Here is a 19,459-nt window from a genome sequence, read left to right on the forward strand (position 1 = left end):
GAGGGCTCGGTCAACCAGACTGACTATTGTTTCATCCACACTTTGTTCAACCACCATGCTGTGCAGATCAAAAACGTAGCTTTCTGCCTCTCCGCACACAATAAAACTGGTGGACTTGGTATTCCCTCTTTTTCAGGATTCTGTCATGATTTGAAGAATTATAAATTTGGGTCACAATTAGATAGAAAAATGGATTTAGTTTTTCGTTATGGTGACAGTAATACCTCTCGAGTGGCTGTAGGGTTCATGTGAAATAATACTGGTAGGAACCTCCTGGTTACACCAGCCCACAGGGGATTATTGTGTCCGTCGTGCAGGGAGGGGCTGGGTGGGGAGGGGAGGGGCTGGGTGGGGAGGGTGGGAGGGGTGGGGCTGGGTGGGGAGGGGCTGGTCACCCCGTGGTGCCCTTATAAAACTCAACGTTTAACCTCCTCACGCCGGCTTGTGCCCGCCCTCATAATCGGGCATATTTGTGGAATACACCACACCGCCGTTGACCCTGGCCATTGACCGAGCAACCCAACGTTCCTACCAGCTCCCTCCGCAGGAATGTGTTTATATGCAACTTATAAATAAAAAAAATAATGTTTCAATTGTGAGCTTAAGAGTTTAGTTTAATCAAATAATATATCCATCTTCTCTACAGTTCACATTTTTATTTTGTAGTTGTCTTGCCTGCTAGCCCTATATGAGACGTGCATCTGTGTGCGCAATGTCTGATAACAGGTGATGTGCGTGGAGCAGCAACAGTTGCTGGAGCTCAATTCCAACCCTCTGTTCACGCCTGTGCCCGTGCTGGAGGGACACTACCCACTGTCCGCCTGCGTCCTGTCAATCAGTCAGTTCACAGGGACTGAACGTGACTCTCTCATCTTCCTGGCTGAAACACTTGGGGCAAGGTATTATGAATTCTGGATGCAAATGTATTGTGCTTGCACTTATGATTGGAGGATGGATGAATGAAGGCTGTTTGGGGACCATATGACAGGAGCCATCTTCTTGTATATCTTTTGTTGAAATGTGTCACATCACTAAAGCCATCGAGTTGTACATGAATTACATACATGAAACTAATATATTGAGAAATCATAGATAAAACTACATTTTAATTCATAACCTCTCCACGTCACCCACCAATCTAAATATAATTATTAGATCGTTTAACGTTTCCCTGATACACTCTCTCAACAAAGCTTTCACAATATTCAAACACTATTGAGAAGAAAGTAAGAGGGTCATTAACAATCTGTGGGCTATCTATAAATAGATCACCGTGTAATAATTTCTTGTTGCTATATGTCTATGCAAGTGATTGTTTTAAGCACCGAATATTGTGCCACGGCGTAGGGTACAGGAGTTTTTTGTGCGCAAGGCTAATCCCAAGAAGAACATGCATGCGAGCACGCACCTCCTGGTGCGAGAGGCCAGCGGCTGCAAGTTTGAGGCAGCGAACAAGTGGGATCTACCAGCAGTGGGCGTGGGTTGGCTGCTTGAGTCGGCTCGCAAGGGACGTCGCGCCAAGGAGCACGGGCACACTGTGCGGCTCGGTGAGGGCTCGCGCGTGTACACACAGCCATTGCCATTCACTGGAAAGTTTCAACTGTCCTGATTTTTTTTGCATGTTTTATTCCGATTGAGCTATTGGCATCATGTCATGATATGATGTATCCTGTTCTCTGACAGAGCAGTGGCAGCCATTTGTGTTAGTGGCCCACAAAAGTGGATTTCATCGAGCGAGCTACCTCTGAGATTTATTTAAATCACCTGTTCCACATAATAGGAGACAGCTCTTTCCCACCTGCTCTCATGATACTGAAGTTATTTTCATGACGGTCAAGTTTTTAATCCTCTTGCTGAAATTTAGCCAAACTTAATCTCATTGTTTTTTGTGTGCAGTCATTGGTAACTGGCCTAAGACCATTATCACCTCACTGCACTTGAAAACCCAGTTAATCACAGGCACCTTCCTGGATTCGAACCCAGGACTTAGCTTTCTGAGCCAAATGACCACCTGGATTTTCATTATGAAACAAACTCAGCTCCTTATTAAATTGAATAAACTAAGCATGTGATGTCATTTTTATGGTTGTACAAGTCATGTTTTTAAAATACCCAAATGAATTGCTAACCAAGGTTTGTTTGTGAATTGACATTACAGTTATATATTATAGTAGTTAATTTGATACAAGGCATTTTTTGCCATTGTATGGCAGGAAAAAAAACACCAAAGTGTCTGCTATTTTCTGACAGAAACAACGGACAACAGTTTTCTGTTTGCACATGTAACGTGTTTTAAACATTCAATGAGAAATAATTATTTGCCTCTTTATGTGTATATTTCTTATGTCTATATGTTCACACAGCCCAAACCACAGAGCCTGGTACGCCAGTCAATGCTGGCCAGAGCCGTGAACAGGAGATGCCCAATGCTGCACCGGTGGTGGACACAGCACACACACCCACAGATTCAACGCTCGCCCTGGAGTCCAAGTTTGTGACGCCACTGGACTATAATCGTTTTCGGAGCAAAACCTTCCAAAACGTACTAGCAGCGGAGAGGGGTGGCACAGCATCATCTGAGGTAAATCATTTTGATTTCTCAATAAACAATGGTCATTACAAATGTCAGGTAATGTTCAAATATTCTCTAAGCTCGTGCAACATTTTTTTATATCAAATGTTTTTATTTAAGTTAAATCCGTATTATGCTTTGTTTTGCTGTCCAAATTAGATATTTTCTAGCATCTAGGGTAATGTTATCTACACTTTTAAAATGTATTGATTGGCCACACGCTGGCGAAAACCCTGCACCCGTATCCACGTCTGGCATAGCTATTCTCACACATTATGGTCAGTTGTTGTCATTGCGAAATTTTACATTTATATCTGTGTGAGTAAAGAGGTACAATTATTGGGCGGTAAGCATGTTGGCAGCCTCATCATGTGTGAATGCATGCGTACATGCACATGTCCATTTGTGCTGTCAAGGCAGCAGCTGCGAAGGATCCGAAGGTGGGTGCAGCTGTCGGCAAGGCTGCCTCAGATAAGGACACTGCTCGGAAAGTGGCAGGCGGTGGCAGTGGGTCAGAGGCTCCCCAGGACACACCCTCCAAATTCCTCTGTCGAGACAAACTCATCAAGCCCTGCTTTGATGTGAAGGTACAGATGGATGGGTGTGTGTGCATTCACCGGGGAAACATCGGCTCAATAAATTAGGGGCATTCTATATTGTGCCAACAGAAGTAACATGGCATTATGTTTACTTACCTAAATATGACCTGACAAGTACAGTAGTTGTAACTAAATTTGTGGCGTTTGTGATAAACATTGTGATGATAAATGCATACAATGCATTTTTTACATTCACAATTGCTTAATTACGTTTATATGTGTTTTTGTATAAAACGAGCCTTCAAATAATATTTATATTCTTACAATCTGAGGCAACAGACAAATTATATGCCTTTTTACATAATGTTCCATGAGAGCTGGTTCATCTTTGGCATGGATATGAATTGAGTAGAAACTTAAATCCATGAGAGGTTCATAGACTTAGATGCACATATAAAAATTTGGAGAATATTCCAAACTGGAGTATTAACAAATTAGCCAGTGTTATGAGAGGACAAGTGTTTTAATTGGAAACAGAAAGCTTATTTTCATAATTCTGTAACTATGGCTGCACTAGGATGCTGGTAACGCGTTTAAACTCATCTTGGGGTTTTCATATTTTTAAATCACCAAAGTCACTTATACCTCCATATCACAACCATTCAGTTGCATCATCTGTTGGCTTGCTGTAAAGTCTGACTAGCTGCTAAAACAAAATTAAAAAACAATATAGTAAATATAATAACGAGTCCTATATACTCTATGAACCATATCTTAAACATTATTTAATGCACTTCGTGTGTTTTAATGCTAGATATATGTACTTACAGTTTGTATTGCTGCACTTTACCCATCCTTGAGATTTGTTGATGCCGTGCGAGAAATAAAACAAAAACCGGGGGGACAGTAAGAAAGCTAGAGAGGCAGGGCAATAGAGAGGCTGGGTTACACAGCTGCAGGATGCACGGCTATGTGAGGTGCATGCACTGCAGCCTCGTGCTGTCGGTGGTAGTGGAGGCTAAATTGAATTATTGAATTATTTCGCCATCATTGGTTCGGCTAAATGTGAAATGTTGCTAGTCGAGGCCTGGCAAGCCAGGGTTTACAGTGTTAATAAAAACATGGATGGCAAAGGAGGAGGAGGTGGGTGGTGGGATGGTCCAGTGGACAATTACTGATAAGATGCTCTCTCAGCTTCATCACAATTAATATTCAAGGGCACTTGCAATTAGAGCCTAGATATGGCAATGTAATTTGTTGGGGCTTTAGCGCAGGGTCTGATGGATGTAGTTTGTGGCTCCCATCAGGACTCGCTCAAGGCCTTGGAGTCACCTGAGGGCGGGCAGGGCGCAGCTGACCGCTCGGCCAGCGGCACACCCCTGTCTCAGCTCTTCCGCAACAACCTCAACGTAGCCCTGGCCAACAGCACCCGGCCCGTAGACCCTGCCAGCCCCGAGTTGCCCAAGGCCGTGCAGCGTGAGCAGGTATGTAATATTTTTTTTATTTTATCATCATGGTTGCTCAGCACAGGACCAAAGGCCTAAGTATAGTTTTTAACCACTGATTCGATTGCATGGGGGTTCTATTGGATAAATAAAATGTGGAAAATTTTAGGTGGAACAGTGATTTATTTAACACAGGGGCTGTTTTTAATATTTTAATAATAATAAATAACTCGTGTCATGTTTTTTTACATTGTCAATACACCTCAATGGCCCCATTTAATAAACATCCTATTATAAAGTGTATACACTTGCATTTATTGAGTTTTATAAATGAGGTAAACATACTAAGTTTAAGTTTGAGCATCCCAAGTTTTCAATGTGAATGGCTGTGGCATGAGGAGTTATCTGCGGGCTTGTGGTTTACATTGCAGTGTCCGAGGATAACCACTTTTACGTAAAAAAATATGTTGGGTAACATTTTAGAATAAACGAATATATAAAATTTTAAACTTTACTTAATCTTTTCTCATTTTCTATTTTTGAACAAGCTGTGCTTTGCATGTAGCAACTCCTGCCTCGCAATACAATTGCTGAATTTCAAGTTTGCCGTGTGAGCCTGCAGCTCATTTGTAAGCCTATATCTCTTTCTATAGTCACGCTTAGCTTAAATAGCTGTCATTTATTTTCACTATTGATGTGAATGAGTTTTTAGATATTTACGTCTAAAACTTGAGGTGACCATACCAACAGCAGTAGCGCATTCACCGCTTGTGTTCCGGCATCATGGTAAAAATTGCCTAGTTTGAAAATGTTACCTGAAAATTACTCAATTGGAATATACATAGCAAGCATCATCCCCCACTAAAAAAACTTAGCAGGGCCCTGCTGGAAAAGAGTCGAGGTTCAGTGAGGCTTTATTTTTTTTGGGTAAGAAAACAAAAATAACACAATGCAAATAGGTGACATGATGTCAAAACCACTTTTCTTATATACTTTAAAGTGATGGTAAACCCCTTGAAGCTTTTAATCAAATATTTCGATTATTGAATTAGTTTAAACTATTTTATACCGAATTCATGAGTACCACAAATTAACATTTTATTCTTAATTAAATGCAACTAGAAAGAGTATTTTAAATACAACCTAAAATGAGCAAACCATAGTATGTACACTTTATAGACAAGTAAATACCTGTATACATCATTCATTGTAGAATTTCAAGCTAATAAATCAAGAATGCACGGAGTAATAAAATAATAAAAATAAAACATAATAAAATAATATATTATTATATTATTTTATTTTATTATGTTTTATTTTTATTATTTTATTACTTCCCTTCTACGTGACTTTACCGAAAGAACCAAGAAGATGAATCCCTGCAGTCACGAAAGCTTTAAATCGAAATTTAATGCACGGAGTGTTTTGTAGTTTTCTCCCTCTGGGCAAGTGTGCTGTTCATCGTGTGCTTGCCTACCCTAATTGGTTTTGGCAAAGTCCTTCTGTTTTCTATATCTTTGCTTTTAACGGTGGACTTTCCTCCCCACAATACCATCCCTCCTCCCCTTTCAGACACAATGCACACTTTCTCAAAAACTACTTAACTGGCAGTGTGGGAAAGCCACAATGTGTCACCTTTTTGGCTCCCGATGCAAGGGTTTGCCTCTTTATGAGGTCATTCTGCACACAATTACATGTGGTCATTGCATTTGTTTCCCACAATACTACTCCAATGCCAGTTTACCAGTTGCAGCATTTCTAAATGTAGAGTTTCATCTACAACTTTCAAGCACAAAACAACATGTGGTTATTGCACTGTATTCACTTTAATCCTTTGGTGATCGCTAAACAAGCTCCTCTTTACAGCATGTACCTTTGTTTACAGCAGTATTTGTTATCATCAGGTTGGATGATGGGATGCTGATTCATGTTTGTTATTTAAGCTCGGAGATTTGCATCATTGACCATAATGCACTGTGCAGTGTAAAACTTTCTAAAATGTTCATAAACCTTACTATCTGAAACATTTTTGGTGGCTCGGTGTGCACTGCATAGCCCCTAGCGGCATGATTCATTGCCCTATGCAGCTTTGCTAGAACCTCCAATGGCTAAGCATTGTGCATATCACCCCACCTGCATGCCACACCCACCCTACCATAGTTTCCCACATTAAAAACGCCCCCCCCCCTCAATAGCCTCCTTCTCCTCAAAACCCCTCCCGTCATTCTCTGTGGTTTTGAGTCACAGCACTGTACCGCCTGCTTCCCACCGCACACCTCTGTACTTCCCCTCTCACCTGCGATCCCTCCACCCACCAGAGCCGACATGAGACAGAAGCAAGACCAGGCTGGAAAATTGCCTGTTTTTCTGTTGTCAAGCCCTGAGGCCCATCATAACAGTGGTTTGGGCCTCGGTGGAAATACCCGGTTGCATAGCAGGTTGTAGCAGGCTGTCTCGAACTACAGAAAGCGATTAAAGAAAAGTATTAGGATGTTTCCAGCTTGTGGGTGTATGCTATCATTTGGGGTGCAATGCTGTCTTTTGTATTTCTGACAACATTTGCATATCTTAATTTCTAAGTCGTGCACCCTTTTATTTAGTTTCTCACAATGCCATTGTTTTTATATACTGGTAATCACACTTCCAATACAATTTCTGAATTGGTCAGCACGTAATGTTCACTAGCCCCATCGTTATTTTTTTGCGGTCAAAAATGTAGCATTTTTAAACATTCAATGAGTGTTAGTCTTATTTTACTTTTTAATTGCACCTACCGTTTAAATGTTCAATAAAGGAAGGCACCCTTGTGTAATTGAAAAATACACATATCCAATGTTTTGTAGACGAAATATGAAAGGTGTACATAGATGCCTGTAAAATTAAGGGTTGGGGCATAAGGGGGTTTTAAAGGGGGGGTGGGGGGGCTCAAAGGTGCTTATCGCAGCATGGCTGATGGCCTTGCATCTCATTGTGTAATGAGCTTTCGAGGAGCCACGCAATGCAGATGGGAGCGGTGCCCTCCATGAGAGCCATGGTGGCTTCATAGATTAGTAGCCACAAGCTAGCGAGGGATCTGAAGGGTGGCCACCTGATTTGCACCAGCTAAGTTTATTGGCCATCGCAAGGCTGCATCCACTGAGGCAGCCTTCGGGAGGGGCGTGCTGTCCTCTGTGTTTGGTCGACTGTAGGTGTTGTCAGTCCATACACAGATGGATGTTTGTATGCCTTGGCAGCCCCGACGAGGTTCCCTCAATCTCGGAAACATGGCCATACTGTAGTTGTGGTTTATATTTCCTCTGCACATATTCGTCCGGCTAGCTGAGGTTTTACTGTATACATATAAAACATACATATGCCCAACAATAATATCTGTCACATTTATCAACATTGGAATCTCTAATGTGTTAAACTATGCACTTGTTTCTTTCAAATGAGCTTGGTTATAGGTGATTGATGCATTGATGCTTAAACTGCAAAACATTATTTGTGCTTGGAACGAATAAGAGTATGGTGTTGTAAGCCACTGCCTGCTTTATACACGATTGTCATTTGAGCTTGCTTTGAAGACATGTTTACGTGTGATTTCAGAATTTTAGATGCCTGGACATGAAGTGTTCACTTTAAGTGTTGGCAGTTTGTATATACATAACTGTAAATTATATACAGGTTTGTCTGGTTTATACCTCTTAAAATATAGTGCTTGGTCTTTTATGGTATTAAAGGTACACTTCCAACACTTACATTTTCATGAAACTGTTTAATAGAATTAGTAATTCGTGCAATTCAATGTTGTGCACACCATACTTTCGACTTGTAACTTTAGCTTTTTGTTAGGTGTTTTTCTTTTAATGTCTATATTTTGCTGTAAAAAAAATTGTCATTCAAAGCATGCAATGGTTTAAATGAGTACTTCTTTTGTTTATTTCTCCAGAAAGAAACCACGAGCATTTTATCAGGAGTGGTGATATGCGTGAGCAAGAAGCTTAGCAAGAGACAGGCAGAGCTGAACAGCATCGCTGCCTCGCTGGGAGCGGAGTATCGGTGCGCGCATCTACGTACCATAGACACGCGTACTAGTCGCATGCATCCATGGACTTGTATATTTTATTCGTAGATTACATGGAAAAGTCTGCTTGCAATTACTTTGTTCTTGGGTTAAGAGGTGTGGACTTGAAGGTGAGGAATTTATCTTTGTGGATGGTCCCCAGCATTGTTGATTGGCTTCAGCAAAGTATACAATCTTTAAAATAACACCCACTGTCTACATGGGCGCTATGTAACCTACTATGATGAAATGACACATCAATGCTCTCAATATAATTAGACCTTGGAAGCTAAGCAGGTGTGTGTGAGCCTGCATAGTGCTGGGATATGTGACCACCGCATACAGCAGGTGTTTATGGACTGCTGAGAAGAGTGAAATAAAATTAATTGCACTATACTATGCTTCAACATGTATGCTGCGCACATTCACCAACCTGCACTGACCAGTGTGGTGAAATATGGTCATGTTACCTCACGACTTACGCACCATGTGGAGGATTGATAAAATAACTGTACATATACATATAAACCAAATTGCATTGGGCAGATTTTGTCTATATGTTGAAACTTCAACGTAAGCAAGACCTTGGCTGAGTTGCACTCTGAAAGGCTGTGATCTCTGAAAGGCAGAGTAATCCTATAAACCTCTCAGTCCCAGAAAGTTAATGACAGCTCCCTCCAGGGAGTTGAACTAGTCAAAGTGAGGTTTTTCATAACCCCCTAGGTGTTTGGGCTCTGTTTAAAATCTATATTGATGGGCACGTTGGTTGAGTTACCTCTAAATTCCTACTATAGTGCATCCTTCCCCACCCTTGCCATAAATGTGTTTTTGTTAATGTGGGTTCTCAGATGTCAGGGGCGTTAGTATTAAACATTCATGTTGTGGGTGTTTCAATGCATTCCAAGCAATGAGTGGTAAGCTTTAAACGAGCTATGTTTGGCCTATCCAAGGTTTCAATAAACGCCCTTGAACAATTGATTTGGTATTTTAAATTTGCATGACAAGCCCCAATGCCCAATCGGTACATTTTTCTTGCGTTCATTAAGGTGCACCTATCTTAGGGGTGCTTGAGAAATAATTCTGGTACCTATCATCACTGCTTATATCATGACAGCTAAGTACATCACTAAAATAATTGAATTCACAAATGTTTTACTGAGACAGACCAACAACTAAAAGTCTGCAATTGGGGGTTTTGCTAAATCAATACAGCTGAAGAATTGTTGCTCCGTAATGCAAACATTCTTGTTGCAAATTAATTTGAAATTAAATGAACGTTTATTGCTGAATAGCCATGTCTGGTAGCAAGCCTATGGGCACAGCATGCACTCACGACCAAAAGATAAAACATCTAGGCCGCCTCACAAAGTGGCGATTTATGTTTGCACATTAACAATATTTCATGTAATGTGTTACCCATCTCCAGGTGGAGCTTTGATGAGGAAGTGACGCATTTCGTCTATCAGGGCCGAGCTCACGACAACTCGCAGGAGTACCGTGTCGTGCGTGATCGTGGCATCCACGTCGTGTCCGAGCACTGGCTACACGCTGTACGTTCCTACAATTTCTGACACAACAAAACACAGCAACGCCTATGTTACCTTTCCCGCATACAAGGCAACATTTTCATTTTAAAATGGTTAAAATGTCACCTTGGTGATTTTCTCCTTTGTATTTATACCTTGTTTTCAACAGCATTCACCAGCAAATACATTTTACAGAATGTATTTGAGCACCATTATTAGCATTGGTCATGGTTAGTAAAAACAAATACTTTGTTTTTTTGTGAATATGATTTACAGAATATTTTCAAGGACCAACCTTTGCTGGGGATTTCATGTTCTAAATGATGTTAGGTGAAACTTGGTAGTGAGTACGCACTTCTGTACTTACGTGGCTGCCTGTGCTGTTTGTGTAGTGTGCTCAGGAGCAGAAGCACGTGGCTGAGACTCTGTACCCACACTCCTACAACCCCAGCCTGAGCCTGGACCTGAGTGCAGTGCAGCAACCACAGCGTGTGACACGTACCTTGCGGCAGCATCCCGGCTCATGCGCTGTCAACAGCCAGGTGATGCCACCAGTCTAAATGTACTTACAGAGGCAGATTTCCTGACTGTCTATGACCAAATCACTTGGACTATCAGATCGCAAAAGCTAAGCAGGTTTAAAGCTGGATAGTGATTTAATGGACGATTACTATGCATGACTGGTTGTGATAGGCAGCAGGACTATGTCGTGGGCAACAGTGTACAGTACAAAAACATCCTTTGTACTGTACTTACATGCTTCCACTTCGATGCTCCCCACCTTCACCCCTCACAAACCAGCATGGTAAGATATAGTCAAGTAACCCCCATTACCAACATGGCATGGGGAAGCCCTCATCCAGCTGTGCATTGACAGGTAGCCTAACTACAGAGTTCTCATTGAGCCTGTATCACCACTATTGTACAAGATCACCCATCCTGAATAGATATTTTCCTTGAGATGGCATAAGTACGAAGGAGCTTTATGATGCGTCAATTGTGGGGTCCCCACCATTGACAGAAATACAGTTGCATTGTGATCACGGGTTCTATATGAGCATAGTTCAAGCTTGTGTGTGTGGTGCTTTGTTTTCACCTTAGGACCTGGACACAGATGATGAGGATGAATATATAGCCCAGCATGGAAAACAGTCCAACCAGCAATATGAGCAGAGTAAAGATACAATTATAGGAAAAAATGGTGAGTACAGTGGGGAAGAAAAAAAATACATATAAAAACGTGGTAAATAATTTTATTGGAATATTGTAAGTCCAATGTATTGTATTGATTAAAATTTGCTTCTTAAAAAGCCTTTGTAATTAGCACACATCAGCATGTCATAATAGACATACCACATTGTGCCCTGGCAGATGCGTTGGTGACGCTGGAGTTGCGGGAGAACTTGCAGCAACAGCTCCAGGAGATCATGATGGCAACGAAGGCAGGAGCAATTGGCCCCAGCCGTCTGGGCACCAACTCCCCGCAGCCTCAGCAAGACACAAGCAGCGGGGTAATGCGCTCAGGACGGATCAGCCGCAGTCGAACCTGGGACAATGTGAGGTAAGTTGTTGGCTCCTTAATTCCTTCCCGCACATTTTGGATCCAAGGTTCTGGGCATGAATTGCACACGCTGTGAACCACGTGCTGTGAGATGAAGCACAACACAGCTGCAGAGTGAATCTTAGTTTTAACCGGCCACTTCACCGCATCACAGGCAGAGCCAAGCATAAAACGCCCTGCAAATTCACTTCATATGATCTTACTTGTGCACTTATTATGATCGTATGTTGAATCATGAAAAAGCTCCTGTTCCATTTGGCTACCAGCTTTCTTGACCTATTTGGCTGCGGTCAAGCTGCGTGGGGGTGGCAACAGAAAACGGTGGATGTTGGCAGCGATCACTGCTGGTTGAGCTGCCTCATTAGTGGCGAGCTCAGCGCGCTTTGCTTCCCCCTGGCGCGCGCCGTAGGTCGTCTCCTGCCCCTCTGGACACGCACTCTGAGCAGTCGCAGGGCGACCAGATCACGTGGGATGACCCCACGGCTCGCGAGGAGCGTGCCCGCCTAGCAACTCAGCTGCATTGTGGAGCCATGAACTCCACACCCGGCCCGACTTCTGGGCCGCCTCCTGACCCCAATCCTACATCCAGCACAGCCAAGCAGCAGCCCCCCCTTGTCCAGCCTGCGCTCGCGAACGGTACCAGCTGTTTTTTGGCAAAAAAAAAATTCATAAATGATCGTTTCTTGAATTGTGAAGTCAAGTTTGATTGTATTTTTTAGTGTGTTGCACAACACAGCACCATGATGTGAAGTATTAGACTACAAGTTAAAAATGTAAGCACGTGGCAAACAGTCTAAAATGTCATTATGCTAATTGCTGTGAGATAGAATGTCTGTCCTAGATACATAAGTCATATGTTGTTTATGAATGTTTGGATTAAAAGCATAGTCATTAAGAATTATTTTGTTTAGGCCACCTTTATGTTCCAAACAACACCTTCATGACAGAGTTAATGTAATAGGATATTTTTTCATGCATGGACTAATATTGATTGGATCCACCAGAAGACACTCATTAACAATTCACAAATGAACACCTCTGTGCATGTAACGTGTATTTAAAAGTCCATTAATGAATTATAAACCAGTAAGAGCTCATTGAAAAAACATTTTGGCAGGGGAAACTTGGACATAAATATAAATAAAACAATGCCAGTAATAAACAGAAACAGCCACTTTATATCAACAATTGTAAATAAAACTATACATTTGCACAGTGAAGTCTTGTTTAAGCCAATGCAGGGAAAACAAAGCAAACTTTAAACAAAGATGAGCAGTCTGAATTCTTAATGCTCAATAAGTTCATGTTTGTGTGTGTGGGTAATGGACTCAGTGGAGAAGAGCAAGCAGGAGGTCCCTGAGCAGGCAGTGAAGCTGCCTACCGGCCCGGACTCCACGCCACAGGCACCCAGCATCGCGTTCCCACTCGCAAATCCTCCTGTGGCGCCACAACCTCCAGAGACGGTGCCACACATGGCAGCTGCATAACAGAACTCTGTCTACGCTCACTTATATTTTTAGGGGATCAGTGGCAGAGTGGTTAGTGCATTGTGGTAGGAGCCTGGCGACCTGATTTTTATTTACAAGCCAGTGGTGAGTGATATCTGAACCGGTTCTGTATCCACCCCTTCATCAACCTGCACTTACCAACGTGAAGTATGGTTAATTAACCCACATTACCAACATGGCACAGGGATTCCTTAGTGGAGCAAAGGATTGACAATAGGCTTGACAATTATTTGTCATTACCTTACATTTAATATCTTGAAAAACGAATTCTATACTCACATTGACCTCTGAATAATGTTTTATTTGACAATCATGTTTATTAATATAATGTAAATTTGAATTATGTAAAGCATAAAAGCAGTTCATTTACCACATGTATGGTTTTGTGCTGTTGGTAATATACAGAAAGGTGTGTGCAATGCTCACAACTTTCTTTCCCTGTTTCGTGACAGGAGCGTGGTGGCCATGAGGGTGATGCCATTCAGCCCCATCGTTACTTCCAGCTTTCTTCCATGAGTGCCCAGGAGCGCATTGACTACTTGCAGCTCATTGAGCAGCTTGGTAAGTAAGACTGCACCTGAGTGTCAGTTCTGCTAGAATTGTCAGGTCTATTTACATGTGTATATGTAATACACTGTTGTGTAGAAGGCCAACGACGTTGGATATGGCTGGGGTGACTACACAGAAAAAGTTTGTATCGTACTTTGAATAGTTTATTGTAATTGGGAACGTGTTCACTTGAATATCTGTCAAAGTACAGGATCTCGGTAAATAAAGGTCAAAGCAATTACTTGTGGCTATATCTCCATGGAAAAATGGCTACATTTCCTAGAAGTTATATTTTTATGAATTTCATTGAAATGTCAGCCAGTTACATTTCATGGAAATGATTATGCTGTCATCTAAATCCCATGTCTATGCATTCAATGAAACTAAAAGTGGAATGGTTAGGTAGCGAACCTAGTACATCAATATTACTTGGCAAATGTTGGCTTCGTCACTCTTTACTGGATTTAAATACTCAAAACAAGTATAGGGCCCCCTTCCCTTCAACCCGTCTTGAAGGCATCGCCACATAGCAAATGTATCATTATCACATTACAAGCTTGGAATTTAAACGTATGTTCCAGCCTGTACTTAAGTTGTTGCCGTGGAGACTGAGATCATTGATCAACGTTCAGTCGCCTGGTTGTGGATGGCATTATTCGTAATTTCTCACTTAACAGAGTGGACTGCGTGATGGCTTCCATCTTCCAAGCCTGTACTAAAAAAGGAATTGGGAGAAGAAAAGCTGCAATTGCATTATATGTTCATTTTCTAAATGAATAAGACTAAAACATACGTTTAAATACCAAGCTTGTACTGTACAATGGCTCATGTGTACACTGTGCTTTCTGCTTTCATCTCTGCTGTTATTGAATTTGTCCTTAACATTTTATTTTTTAAATGCCGTAACATAAAAAAGTACAGTGTTATAGCAATACTGTTTAAAGTTATTGCAGTCATTGACAGATCATTGACAGATCTTTTGAAGAATTGCTTTGAGCATTAATATATTTTGTCGAAGAATGTATCTCTTGCTGCTGGCAAAGACTTCATAACCTCTCCCTCTTCTCGTGTGGAAGGTGGAGTGGTGCTGGATAAGCAGTACTTCGACCCAAGCTGTAGCCACATCATCGTAGGAAACCCTCTGCGCAATGAGAAGTACCTGGCGTCAATGGCAGCTGGGAAGTGGGTGCTACACAAATCCTACTTGGAAGCGTGCCGATCCATGGGCCGCTTTGTGCAGGTGTGCAGTTGTGGATGGGAGGGAGGGCGGTGAGGTGGGCAGGTGTGCATGGGAGGGCAGCGAGATGGGCAGGCGTGGGTGGGAGTTAGGAGAGGTGGGTAGGTTTGGCTGGAAAGGAGACGAAGTGGAGGGTGTGGGTCGGTGAGCATTGAGGTGGGCGTGTATGGGTGGGAGGCAAGATGGGCAGATTTGGATGGAAGGGAGATGAGGTGGGTAGGTGTGGGTGGGAGGGCGATGAGGTGCAGGTTTGTGTGGGAAGAAGTTGTGTGGGTGTTGGTGGGAAGGAAGGAGGTGAGGGAGTCAGTGGGTGGAAAGGTGAGGTGTGTAGGTGTGGGAGGGTGAGCAGATTTGGGTGGGAAGGAGTTTTGTGAGTTGGTGGGAAGGAAAGAGGTGAGGGAGTCAGTGGGTGGGAAGGTGAGATGTGTAGGTGTTGGAGGGTGAGCAGATTTGGGTGGGAAGGAGTTTTGTGAGTTGGTGGGAAGGAAAGAGGTGAGGGAGTCAGTGGGTGGGAAGGTGAGGTGTGTAGGTGTGGGAGGGTGAGCAGGTTTGTGTGGGAAGAAGTTGTGTGGGTGTTGGTGGGAAGGAAGGAGGTGAGGGTGTCAGTGGGAGGAAAGGAGGTAAGGTGGTGGGGGGTAGTAGCAGGAAAATGAGTGGGTATTCTGATTGCCACAGCCCACTCATGTTATGTAATCGCACACTTGTGCTATCGTACCTGGTAATTATTCAAGCTTGGCAGGTCCTTCACCAACACTGAATGAGTAAGGAAGTAATTTTTTCTAAGCACTTGAGAGCTATGTGTGTGAGGGTGATGTGGACAACAATATGTTCATGTTCACAGAAAATGTTCATGTCTGGCATTTCCCTTCATGTGCGCAAAGCAACAGCAAGCATGGACGAGAGCCAATATACATCCTTTATATAAGTGGGGCCTGTCCCTCGGTAGTACAATTTCCAGTGTGGTTTATGTAACGACAAGGTTAAATTAAATTGTGTTTTTTAAATTGGAGAATGGCTAAGCAGGTTGTGGCTACTGCTCTACTCATTGCTCCTTACCAATGAATTGACAAAGATGTATTATTTAAGAATTGTGCTCTCTCCAATTTGAATGCCGATAATGATCTGAATTGAGTCTGCTTTTTGTTAGGCCCTGCACCATGGCAGCTCCACAATTGATAAACATTGACCAAATTGTGGTGGGTGGTGCGATGTGCCATGGAGCAGGAGGAGGAGTATGAGTGGGGTAGCAGCCACATCCTGGATGCCCTAGCCAACCTCAGCACCCAGCAGCGCCGCCTCGCTGCAGCTGCCATGCGTTGGCGCAAAAAGCTACAACTTCAACGTCGGCAGGAGCCTGGAGCCCAGGTGCTGCTACCGCAACCACCACGGCTTCTACGGCCACCACTGATCACAAACACAACCATCACCACCAAGATTATCACACTACCAAAATTGCCATGGCCATAGCCACCACTACTACCATCACGATCTTGACAACAATCGCCAGAGCCATCACTACCACCACTTTGACTCAAACCACTACTACTTCAACCATGATCGTAACCGTCACGTCCTAACCACCAACACTACAACCACCACCGTCATCTCCTTCATTACCTGTCTGTGAAAAATTCTTTCCACTATCATTATATCTAGGAAGCAGCCTAGATCTTGCATTGCTTATGCAGATTAATAAAAATACAACAGGGTGCACAAAACATAATTGCTGTCCAAGCTGAAATGAAATGTTATGTTGCTCTGATGTGCATTATGTATGGTTATCCTATACTTTCCATTTTGTAGAGTACAGTATTGCATATTATTCGACATCTTAGTTTTACCCTTCGAGAGATTTTTAATAAAAGTGTGATTGTCACCTCATGGCTACTCTTGGCATGTAAAATAACATTCCACTTGCATTTCTGTAAAATGCATTCCTGCGTGGGATGCTTTATTAGTTTTTTGTTTGGCCATAAATAACGCTACATTCACAAAGCCACGCATTGATTGATCATGATTTGGCACATCAATTGATACTAGATGAAACATGCCACTGTGTGTTGTAGGTCGGTGCGTTCGGTGGCTGGAAGGTGATCCTGAATATTGAACAGAGCAAAGAGTCAGGCTTCAGGAGGCTACTGCAGTCGGGAGGCGCAGAGGTATGAAACCGTGAACTTTATTCATTGAATCCAAACAGCCTTGTCAAAGCAAAGTATGTTGAATTATTCCATGCAATTGCATGTTTATCAAAGCAGTGATTAAATAAAGCCTTACATCCTGAAGCAATATGTTGATGACCAAGGATTGGTGGATTCCGCACAGTGGAGATGGCAACAATAAAAGAAACATTTTTAAAAAGTGGCATCTGAGTAGAAGTCCCTCGTCATTTTCACCTGTAATGCACCTGAGCTTATCAGATCTCAGAAGCTAAGCAGGGTTGTGCCAGGGTAGTGCTTGGATGCATGACCACCATTCACAGCAGGTTGCTCTCTGGCAGTGCATAAACATCATCCTTTAATACAAGTAATTTAGTACATTTGGTATTTGTGCCATTACAGTACAAAGCTATCATGAAGGTGATATTTTTACACATAGACTGCAGTAGTTTACAGGAGGAGGTGATGTTGCTTTGTATAATCTGAATTGAGTAATTTGCAGCTAATTTTCCATTTGGCAAAGTTAACTATGACGCTCGCAAACAATGGCCTACTCATTTAGAATGACATCTCAGCATATTTAACGTCTACTTTGAAGCAGTGTCTATTTTGCAGTTAATACAACTACAGTTATAACTAGGGCCACCTGCTGGGTTCGAACCACAAACCTCTGCAACAAGCAGCTGGGCCATTTCACCGACCTGTACTTATATGGCTCCACATCCTGGGCTCCGCCAACCTGCACTGACCAGTATGGTGCAGTATCGCCAAATAACTCCCATGACCCGCATAGCATGGGGAGGCCCACACCTAGCAGGTCATGGGTTTGATCCCGATCCTGACGCCTGTTGTATATTTGGAGTTTGCATGTTTTCCGTTTGGACGTTTCTCTGTATCCTCCGATTCTCCCCTCCACATCTAGAAACATGCGTTTAAAAGTATTTGTCTGCTTTAAATTTCCACATGATAAGCCAGCGTTTAAACGTATTTGTCTGCTTTAAATTTCCACATGATAAGCCACTTCGTTGAGCCAGCATTTGTGGCCAGGTCACGAATGAAAAAGAGCTATATATCTCAGTTGGCGTTGCCTCGTAAAATAGAAAAAAATGTAAATGTCTGTATATGTACATCTGAACAGTGGGAGCTGATTGTTGCATGTGGCAGGTGCTGTCGAGCGGGGAGGCCCAGGCACTAGAAGAGGCCACACATCTGTTTGTGGACGTGGCGCGATTGCGGTCGGAGGAGGTCCGCACTGGGCTGCTGCAGGCCGCGGCACGACATGTGCACTGCCTACGTCCCGAGTACATCGCTGACTTCCTCATCATGGCACGTGCCACACTCTTGGCCAATGTCACTTTCCTGGGAGAAATCCCAGATGGGTTGTTACTTTGATTCAGAGAAATATAATGTTTCACGTTTGTGAAATTAAATTGTATTACTGCAAACCAAACACCTGGCCTCACATGCCCATCTCATACCTACTATAATCACCCAGGAATGTCTGTCCTGAACGCTCGTGACGTCACTCCACATCGACCAGCCCGCCTCATTAATAGTCATGAGCAGGTGACGTCCTCCAAATAGACACCCCTCCTCAATAATCATGAGCGGGTGATGTCACTCAATATGTAATACTCCCCCCCCTCACTAATAATCATGCGCGAGTGACGTCACTCCCCATCGAACAGCCCCCCTCATTAATAATGAGTAGGTGACGTCCTCCAAATGGACACTCCCCCCCATTATTATCTACTGTGAGCCAAGAATGTCTGCAACGCTCGTGACGTCACTCCACGTCGACCAGCCCCCCTAATTGATCATGAACCGGTTACGTCCTCCACATGGACCCCCCTCATTAATAATCATGAGCATATGACGTCACTCCACATCGAACAGCCCCTCTAATTAATAATCATAAGGTGACATTCTCAAGATGGATAATAATTAGTGGGTTACGTCACTCCACATGGGGGGCCGAGACGCCTCCTCCCCCCTCCTCGGCGTCAACTTACAACCCTCGCTACAAAGGCAGAACCCTCACGTCATGCGATCTCCGTAACGCTGTTGAGACATCAAAGTAAAAAGGACGTCATGATGAACAAGGGATTATAACCTTTAAATGAAATAAGTCTGTGTCACCGCGGCCTTACAAATTGCACACTCATTAATGCAATGATTATCACGTCGCGGTCTGCTTTTCGCTTGCAAGTTTCAGATTTACTGCAATACACCCGTCCTTGGATGGGCAAAAGTCTAGTTAGTTTATATTTGTATTGATAAACATGTATTTCCAATATGAGAATAGTGTTCCCCTTTTTTCT

General features: G+C 42.9%; 1 protein-coding gene across 4 annotated transcripts in view; it reads left to right on the top strand.

Moving 5' to 3' along the window:
- The window catches only part of TOPBP1 (DNA topoisomerase II binding protein 1), a 30,559-nt gene that overhangs the window by 9,988 nt on the left and 1,112 nt on the right, over positions 1–19,459 (top strand). For all 4 annotated transcript variants that reach the window (XM_078604692.1, XM_078604695.1, XM_078604694.1 and 1 more), the window contains exons 12-28: positions 727–899; positions 1,348–1,547; positions 2,364–2,581; positions 2,989–3,159; positions 4,419–4,595; positions 8,488–8,597; positions 10,028–10,151; positions 10,520–10,669; positions 11,229–11,328; positions 11,499–11,688; positions 12,098–12,324; positions 13,021–13,151; positions 13,649–13,757; positions 14,822–14,985; positions 16,207–16,347; positions 17,049–17,141; positions 18,303–18,464. In XM_078604692.1, coding sequence (XP_078460818.1) covers positions 727–899; positions 1,348–1,547; positions 2,364–2,581; positions 2,989–3,159; positions 4,419–4,595; positions 8,488–8,597; positions 10,028–10,151; positions 10,520–10,669; positions 11,229–11,328; positions 11,499–11,688; positions 12,098–12,324; positions 13,021–13,151; positions 13,649–13,757; positions 14,822–14,985; positions 16,207–16,347; positions 17,049–17,141; positions 18,303–18,464 — 2,640 coding nt within the window. The remainder of the gene's footprint in view (positions 1–726; positions 900–1,347; positions 1,548–2,363; positions 2,582–2,988; positions 3,160–4,418; positions 4,596–8,487; positions 8,598–10,027; positions 10,152–10,519; positions 10,670–11,228; positions 11,329–11,498; positions 11,689–12,097; positions 12,325–13,020; positions 13,152–13,648; positions 13,758–14,821; positions 14,986–16,206; positions 16,348–17,048; positions 17,142–18,302; positions 18,465–19,459) is intronic.

The sequence above is a fragment of the Lampetra planeri genome, chromosome 2 (assembly GCF_965212315.1).
Source record: "Lampetra planeri chromosome 2, kcLamPlan1.2.h2, whole genome shotgun sequence".
In the NCBI taxonomy this organism is placed as follows: Eukaryota; Metazoa; Chordata; class Hyperoartia; order Petromyzontiformes; family Petromyzontidae; genus Lampetra; species Lampetra planeri.